This window comes from Mus pahari, chromosome 3 (genome assembly GCF_900095145.1).
Source record: "Mus pahari chromosome 3, PAHARI_EIJ_v1.1, whole genome shotgun sequence".
Taxonomy (NCBI): Eukaryota; Metazoa; Chordata; class Mammalia; order Rodentia; family Muridae; genus Mus; species Mus pahari.
This window is the reverse complement of record NC_034592.1, coordinates 50,287,637-50,296,997: the sequence shown is the minus strand read 5'-3', so window position 1 is coordinate 50,296,997 and position 9,361 is coordinate 50,287,637. Positions and strand designations below refer to the sequence as shown.

Sequence of the window (9,361 nt, the reverse complement as noted above, 5' to 3'; positions counted from 1 at the left end):
GAGAGAGAGAGAGAGAGAGAGAGAGAGAGAGAGAGAGAGAGAGAGAGAGAGATGCAGAAGCTGGCGCCAATCACTGCTACTGCTCCTCATCCCCTTGAAGAAAGACAATGAGGAAATATCACACAGAGCCTAGCCAGAGTCTGGAGCCAGGAAGTTTGCACCCCTTCTCTCTGAAGGCTCTTCGCTGCTGAAGCTGTGTTTGGGGCCAGTGAATTTGATTCTCTCTCCTTGAAACCTTGAACATTCTGTGTACTTGTGCAGCCGTTTCCCAATGTAAGGGATGATGAAGTTGCTGTATCAACAGACCGCAGAGGCTCGAAACCCTGATAATTACTTTACTCTTGTTTATTCCAGCAGCTATGCTTTGTGCAAAGAATCTGGATAAATACTGTAGTATGGTACTTCAAGTAGGTTTTTTTTTTTTTTTTTTAAGTAAAGCAAAGTTCAGAATACAGTCATCCACAGAACATAATAGGCATGTTACCACACAGGTTGTGTCATATAGCTACCCAAGCACAGGCCCTCTCTACACCTGTAATGTTTGCCTTGTTTCCTTACCCTTAGGAGTCTAAGGAAACATAACAATGAAAGGTCCTTAGCAGGTAGAGGTGCCAACATCATAACACAGCCAGGGCCTAGCTTTCCACACCTAGAACTGTTGAATCCCACAAGTGTATTAAAGTTGGGCACTAAGTGCTTCCAGATAGTTCTCCCAGCAACATATGCTAGAAATAGATTCTAGGAGACATACCTTTCTTTTTCTTCTTCTTCTAATTCTCTCCCCTGTCTAAATATTATTCCCTTCACTTTTGCTGTGTATTTTTTTTCTTTAAATTCTTGAATCTGAGGCAGGACTTTAGACATTTTGGTTGTTTGGTTTCCAAACGAATTAAAGACCAAAATGAAAGCTGTAAAGCAGCTACTGTTTAGGTACTGAATTCTAAAATGGTCAGTAATGTGAAGAATGGCAGATGTCATCCAAATGCCCACTTTGGTGTGTACAGCAAAGGGATGCACATTTAGATGTTCAGAGTTCATCCTGAGGATAGAACAGGAGAACAAAATGGTCAGAGATTTACTGTTATATCTGCCATCTGTAGGCAACATTTCTGATAAATCATCAATAACTTTCTTAATTATTTTTAAACATAAGTACCATAAGATGTGCCAGCTGTGGTAAGAAATTCCTAATTTTTACAAAATAAAAATTATCATTTTGGAGCACTTTTAAATTATCTTTAAAAATCTATAGCTCTTGTTTTCCTATTTTTTATTGGGGTGGGGGAAGGAGAAGAAATACTGTATGTGAGACAAGATATGTCTATGTAGCCCAGGCTATCTTATTCATAAACATCCCACAGCCTCCCAAATTCTAGAATTGATGTTAGAGGCCTACATCTGACTATTTTCTGATATTTGCCTTCATTGTACTGTGTATGATACCTCTAAACAACATTGGGAATTATTGTTCTGAAGACAAGTTTCTAAAGTATGAAATAGCATCGTTCTTGGGATTATTTTTTTCCTTTGTATGTTCTAAGGAAAAATCACATCAAAGCTTTTTTTCCTTTTCTTTCCTTTAACTCATTTCGTTGCTTTAGTACCAGAAGCCTTCTGCTCTCCCAGACAACAGGGATGCAGTCAACTGGGGCACTGTATACCTTTGTTCAAAGAACATTTGGTGCCACATCTTTTCCACTCTGTCACCACCAGTAAACAAGATCAACAACAACAATACATTTGGTGGCCTCCCCCAACACATTATGCTAAGATTCTAGCACTGGTCAATAGGCTCTTTATGCTCTCAAGGCCCCACCAGGGTCCTCAACGCTGACTCCTGTGCATCTCACTGACATCAGGGTCTAGATTATGGTTCCAGAGCTCTCCGAGAAGAAAGGAACACTCCCTTTTCCTTCAGGTTAAACAGACCTCAGGCTCACCTTTCTCACATTTGCTAAGGATATTGTTTAGTATGCATCAATAGGTAAACTTTCAGTTACATCAATAAACATATTCAATCCAGTAACTATCCCAGTGAATTGTTTTGATGGATAGGATCTTTGCTTCATTTCAGAAGAAATATAAATGTTTGAAAATTCAATTAGTTTTGCTACATTAAAACTGCACAGAAATACCCAGTTTAAGTGGGCAATCTATTTTGTTCAAAGTGCATAGGCTTGGCACTTAAAGCAATGGTAACACATTAAAATTGTGTTTGCATTGTTATAGTGATTAATTCATAAGAAAACTTTGCTTAAACCAAGACAGAGAGGCCCTGCCTTCCATTTTTTTCACTGTTCACATTTTATTAAAGGTTATTTCTTTCTATCATGGCTATTAACTAAATCCAACAAGTAATCATCTCAACTAAGTGGAAGAAAGCCGAATCCATTCATTCTGTGTGCTTGCCTGTGTGTGCATGTATGCTGACAAGCACAGGTTTGCACTTGCCTACATGTACACTGAACTGTATTCCTGTGACTTCTAAATTATTTTTAGATAAATATTCATGTTTATTCTTTATCAATCTATTAATATGCCCCATCAGAGCGTATGTGTTCTTATTTTTACTACTACTATATTTTCATTTTTTTAAAGAGGAAAAAAATCCTAATAGAAATTACTTGGAAATAATCATGGGATTAATGAATGTGTAGGTCTTTTAGCTCTACACTGCCGTCGTCACATTGATATTCTCTCCTTTTTATTAGGCTAGGAGTAAATCCCTTGACACTGGAAGAAGTTAGACACTGATTACTTGCGATTGGTTCCTGGTGATTTGCCCTTAATAATTTCCAGTTGAGTCTAATGAAAGTATGATTCCTGAAAAGCCGCTTCATTAAAATTGCATCTTTTCCCCCTTCAAGTGTAGTTCAGTCATATCACCCACTTTGAGGTGTGTTTTTCTCCTCTTAAAGAGCAATGACTGAGAAAGCAGAAACAATTAGGAGAATCACTTCACTTCTTCCCAGAGCCCTGCTCACCAACCCTTCCGTCGTCTTTCTCTGAGTGGGAGGATAAAAGTGTGCTTCCTCAGGGTTCACGGTATTAATTTCCAAATTGATTTGATTGTTTTACAGTACGTGTAGTCTTAAACAAACATATGAATATTTGAAGTAAAGTGGGGAGTGTGTTGCATATACAAAAGAACTAAGATCTTTAGTATTTTTACAAAACACACACACATAGAAAGGCTGATTAACTTATACTTGTGCTGCATTCAAACTTAATTTCACTGAGTTGGTGATTTGCAAATGAATATCTGCATGGATCCTTTTTAAAAATCCAAATGCAAATGAGTCCAATGGCAGTAAAATATATTTGCAAATGAATCCTGTTGCTTTATTCATTTATTGTGTAATTACTGCAATCCTTCCCACCTTGTTTTCAGTATTTCTTAATCATTAAGTCGGAAGCATGACAGCAGTGCCAGCCCTGGCATGATTCTCTTTGACTAAAACCTTGTAAATTAACACAATTAGCACAGCATCCTCCTGCTAATTAACTTCCACTGTCTGGTGCAGTGGTTTTGCAAACAAGGAAGACGGAGTCAGAAGGGAATCAACATGCCATTCTGTTACCAAACTGTGTGCTCTATTCAGTTTAGCTCAGCGCCAGTCAGAGCTAGCCATGTCAAAAGCCAGAGTCAGGCAACTCGGGGCTGAAGTGGTTGGGGGAGGAGAACAGAAAGGGATGGGAGCTGTCAACACTTCTTGGGGAATTCAGAAGGGAAGGGAACAATGCTACAGATGCCTCATTTAGACCAGGCCTTCCTCTTATCAAGGATTCAATGCCAGAGGGCACAAGATGGTTTGCAAAATTCACTTTGGGTAATACAAAAGAGATTAAGGAGGGCATCTTAACACAGCCGTAGCAGAGTAGGAAGTGTCCGTTCCAAGTGAGCAGAGATTAGAGTTAAGATGAGTGAGCAAGCACTGAAAAAAGAGGAGACTGGTGTTCCAGTACTCTTTGGTAACTAACTAGGTGAAAGCCTCAATGGGGCATCTTAAATCAATTGCTTTGGGCACTACTTTTGTGATGTGTGAAGCAGGTAATTCCCAAGGTCTTTCCAAAGTTATCATTTAAGATGACTGTCTGACTCTAATAACTGAGTGTTTTCTCTTAAGTAAGAAAATATTTCAGGGTTACTACAGCGTCAGTGGCTTCAGTTAGCAATCTAGCAGAATGATAGGTTTATTCCTGTGACCTCATGGATGAGTTGTACGCATCCACTTTCTGCCACGGAGGGCTCACTGTACTAATGAAAGGGGTTAGAATCCAGATTCTCCGCTCTCTCCATCCCTTCTTGCACTTCCTCTCTCTTTTTCTCATGTTCCTCCCTCCTCTTCTGGTATCTCAGTCTATTAGGGGAGGAGGATTATCAGAGGAGGAGAGAGAACAACACAAGAAGCCCAGACAGACAAGTGATGCTTGTTTCCTCCCCCCCCCCCCCAGACTCAACAACAGAACTGAGAGGCAAAAAGGAGCCAGTTGTAATTCATACCGAGTTGTAGGCTTTGTGTGATGAAAGCGGTGGAGCGCTGCCTGGGAGATTGCTTTGCTGCACTCCACGAAGCAGATTTGAAACTGTCGTGGACCACTTTAGATGAGAGTTGGATTATGGAATGACCTGCTATGTCTGTGTCATATTGTTCTGTGCAGGGAGCATTATACTGTGCTAACTAGGTGTTCAGTACCAAATAAGAGAGGTATCCTAGATGTGATCTGTCAGCTGTGTCTCATTTTTATATTGCTAAAAATATAAAACAGAAACTGATGGGAAGAGCCAGAATAAGTAGGTGGCATACATGTTAACAGTACTGCATGCTGGATATTAAAATGTATGTGTGTATGTTATTGCAAACAACCGTGATTGAATTCTAATTTGACAGGATTGTGTGTGTGTTTGTGTGTGTATGTGTGTGTGTGTGTATGTGTGTGTGTGTGTAGTATTCATGTTAAATGAGTAACTTTATGGGTTTATGACAGCAATAAGTCTCCTTTATCATTCCTTTTAATTTTGTTTTATACAGAGTTTTATTTTACATTGAATTTGTCTTTTTTACAGGGTTTAATGTCTCCCATTTTGAAGAATTCATATTATAGAGATCACAATATGTATTACACCCTGGGAAGATTCTTGTCCACGTCCATATCGTTAGTGGAAGATAATAAATAGCAGATATATTTGGGGTTAGGGTGGAAGAGCTTTATGTGTTCCGATAAATATCTAAGTAAATTTATTATCTTTCCCGTCCATTTCTTAGGCTTGAAGATGCAGTGGACGCCGGAGCATGCCCAGTGGCCAGAACAGCACTTTGACATCACCTCAACCACTCGGTCTCCCGCCCACAAAGTTGAAGCCTATAGAGGTCATTTGCAGCGCACCTACCAATATGCCTGGGCGAATGATGACATATCTGCTCTGACTGCGTCCAACCTTCTGAAAAAATATGCAGAGAAGTATTCTGGCATTTTGGAAGGTCCCGTAGACCGACCTGTACTCAGCAATTATTCAGACACACCATCAGGACTCGTGAATGGTCGGAAAAATGATAGCGAACCCTGGCAGCCTTCCTTGAATTCAGAAGCCGTTTATCCTATGAACTGTGTCCCGGATGTCATCACTGCCAGCAAAGCTGGTGTCAGCTCAGCCCTCCCTCCAGTAGACGTCTCAGCAAGTATAGGGAGCTCCCCTGGGGTGGCCAGCAACCTGACAGAGCCAAGTTACTCAAGTAGTACTTGTGGAAGCCACACAGTACCTAGTCTTCATGCGGGGCTCCCATCTCAGGAATATGCTCCGGGATACAACGGCTCATATTTGCATTCTACCTATAGCAGCCAGGCCACTCCTGCACTTCCTTCGCCTCATCCGTCCCCGTTGCATAGCTCTGGGCTTTTGCAGCCACCACCCCCTCCTCCTCCCCCACCAGCCCTGGTCCCAGGCTACAACGGGACTTCCAATCTCTCCAGTTACAGTTATCCCTCTGCTAGCTATCCTCCTCAGACTGCCGTGGGGTCTGGGTACAGCCCTGGGGGGGCACCCCCTCCTCCTTCAGCATACCTGCCTTCAGGAATTCCTGCTCCCACCCCTCTGCCCCCGACTACCGTTCCTGGCTATACCTACCAAGGTCATGGTTTGACACCCATCGCACCCTCTGCTCTGACCAACAATTCGGCAAGTTCTCTCAAAAGGAAAGCTTTCTATATGGCAGGGCAAGGAGACATGGACTCCAGTTATGGAAATTACAGCTATGGCCAACAAAGATCGACACAGAGTCCTATGTACCGAATGCCCGACAACAGCATTTCAAACTCGAATCGGGGGAATGGCTTTGACAGAAATGCTGAAACATCATCCTTAGCATTTAAGCCAACAAAGCAGCTGATGCCCTCTGAGCAGCAAAGGAAATTCAGCAGCCAGTCCAGTAGGGCTCTGACCCCTCCTTCCTATAGTACTGCTAAAAATTCATTGGGATCAAGATCCAGTGAATCCTTTGGGAAGTATACGTCGCCAGTCATGAGTGAGCACGGGGACGACCATCGGCAGCTCCTCGCTCATCCAATACAAGGTCCGGGACTCCGTGCAGCTACCTCATCCAACCACTCTGTGGACGAGCAACTGAAGAACACTGACACGCACCTCATTGACCTGGTCACCAATGAGATCATCACCCAAGGACCTCCTGTGGACTGGAGCGACATAGCTGGTCTCGACCTGGTGAAGGTGGTTATTAAGGAGGAGGTTTTGTGGCCAGTGCTGAGGTCAGATGCATTCAGTGGGCTGACCGCCTTACCCAGAAGCATCCTTCTCTTCGGACCTCGGGGTACAGGCAAAACACTTTTGGGCAGATGCATAGCTAGTCAGCTAGGAGCCACGTTTTTCAAAATTGCCGGTTCCGGACTAGTTGCAAAGTGGTTAGGAGAAGCGGAGAAAATTATCCACGCCTCTTTTCTTGTGGCCAGGTGTCGCCAGCCCTCAGTGATTTTTGTTAGTGACATTGACATGCTTCTGTCCTCTCAAGTGAGCGAGGAACACAGTCCAGTCAGTCGGGTGAGAACCGAATTTCTGATGCAGCTCGACACTGTACTAACTTCGGCTGAGGACCAAATCGTAGTCATTTGTGCCACCAGTAAACCAGAAGAAATAGATGAATCTCTTCGGAGGTACTTCATGAAAAGACTTTTAATCCCACTTCCTGACAGCACAGCGAGGCACCAGATAATAGTACAGCTGCTCACACAGCACAATTACTGTCTCAATGACAAGGAGTTTGCACTGCTTGTCCAGCGCACAGAAGGCTTTTCTGGACTAGACGTGGCTCATTTGTGTCAGGAAGCAGCAGTGGGACCTCTCCATGCTATGCCAGCTACAGACCTTTCAGCCATTATGCCCAGCCAGTTAAGGCCCGTTACATATCAAGACTTTGAAAATGCTTTCTGCAAGATTCAGCCTAGCATATCTCAAAAAGAGCTTGATATGTATGTTGAATGGAACAAAATGTTTGGTTGCAGTCAGTGATAACATCTTTAAAAAAAAATGTAATGAATGTTGGCACACACATAAAACCTGCTACATAGGGAATAGAGCCCCTTTCCAGTAGTGTTTCAATTGCTAAGGGTACTGGGGAAGACAACGATTATGTTGCATCTTTAGAGTCAGGGTAGCTTTGGAGGAAGCAGGCATCAGATGAGCGCCTCTGATTTGGAAGCCCCAGCTGACAGAAAGCATATACCTGTGGATGCTCAGATCGGTTCAAGCTAGACGACACTCACCGAGAGAAGCAAGGTGCAAGTGTGTTGATTTCAGAAGGACATGAACCTCGTGTGTTGATTCCATTCTGCTGTTCCCAAGATTTAGTTGCTGTCAAGTGCCTGGAGTGGTGCTTTATTTTTTTTGTTTGTTTGTTTGTTTGCCTCACAATTACATTGGTGGCATGTGCTAATATAAAGAGCTTTAACTTCAAACACTATTGGACTAAAGAGATGAACGGTTGTGTTACAACAGAAAACCAGATTTTTTTTGGCCATTTTAAGAGCAACAGTATTCCTCAATCCTGTCTGTTCTGCAGTATTAGCTAAGAACAGGTAAAGCAGGGTAACGGTAATCTGGACCTTAATTTCTGCAGTTCATTTCTTTTAATGTTCTTGTCTGCAAAAACTCAGGAAAGTGATTGTGATTTGTACAGTACCTCAAAGGAATGTGTTAAAAGCACTATGTACTGCTGAGAGTAATAGGGTAGGCTTCAATGTTACTTTATATTAAAATGTATGTTTACCTCAACAATTGGAGAATAGCAAGGAAAATTATTTTGAATGTATCCAGAAAAGAAAAGAAAAATACTGAAGTGTGATACAACTGAATATTTACAGTTTAAAAGTAGAAGTGGAAGGATTTTTTTTTTTAAAGTTCTCTTACTAATTATGGGGAATTATTAACCAGAGCAGAACAATTACTGAAGAGTTCTTAATGCATTGCTCTCCTTGATGATGAAGTGGAAATGTTCATAGAAGTTACACTGGTTAATCGAAAAGCTATGTCTTCAGTTTGTGTTGGTGTTTAGAGCAGTCAGCTGCAGACCCGTTTAAGACCCTGAAAGTGACAGAACCTACAAACTGTATCTGCTTTCTACTGCCATGGTGGAGGTGGTGGTGGTGGAGGAGGTGGTGATGGTGATGTTTTGGAAGCGCTCTCTTAATCCTCTAGGGGAAGAGTCTATTCTACTTCACTCAGAGTTGCTAGGCTTGCAGAGCTGTTTCACAAAAAGCAGAGAATAGAACCAAATCAAACAGTGCAAACTTTAAAAAAAAAAAAAAAAAAAAAAAGTAACCAATCACAGGTATCTGCAGAGAACCCTCACATGTGCCCCTCCCCCATCTTGACTTAACTCTTCAGCGTGCACTTTCACTTCTCATCCTCAACCCCACCCCCACCCCCGGGCTGTAGAACTCCTAAGTTCATTTCTACCTCAGTTTCGTTATGTTTCTTTTTGGAAAGTCAAATGAGAAAGTAGACGTGGACATGTATACCACAACAGAGCTTGCCAAATGTGGGGACTTTTTGTGTCCTGTTGTGTTTTCTCCCCTCCTCTGTCTACTTCCCCTTAACACCAGTCTTTATGCATTCTTTCACCACTACCACTAGGCAATGTGGCAGTCCTTTCTCACCCCGCCCCTCTACTCCTGCTTCCACCAGGTTGTTCTTTGTCTTCTGTAATGCAGTATGTGCAAGTTTTCATTGACAGCTGGCTGAAGTTCACCAATGTCCCTCTCTCTGTGTCACAGTGCAGGACTGAGCTTTCTACAGTCACTGCCTGTGCAGAATCGGAGCAGCCTAGCATTTTGAATGTATTTTCCTGTT

At 42.3% G+C, this 9,361-nt stretch overlaps 1 protein-coding gene across 3 annotated transcripts in view; it reads left to right on the top strand.

Annotated features, from left to right (window-relative positions):
- Nucleotides 1-8,802, top strand: part of Fign (fidgetin, microtubule severing factor) — a 117,611-nt gene extending 108,809 nt beyond the window's left edge. For all 3 annotated transcript variants that reach the window (XM_021193241.2, XM_029536801.1, XM_029536800.1), the window contains one exon: nucleotides 5,268-8,802. In XM_021193241.2, coding sequence (XP_021048900.1) covers nucleotides 5,268-7,522 — 2,255 coding nt within the window. In that variant the 3' untranslated portion in view covers nucleotides 7,523-8,802. The remainder of the gene's footprint in view (nucleotides 1-5,267) is intronic.
- The last annotated feature ends 559 nt before the right edge of the window (nucleotides 8,803-9,361 follow it).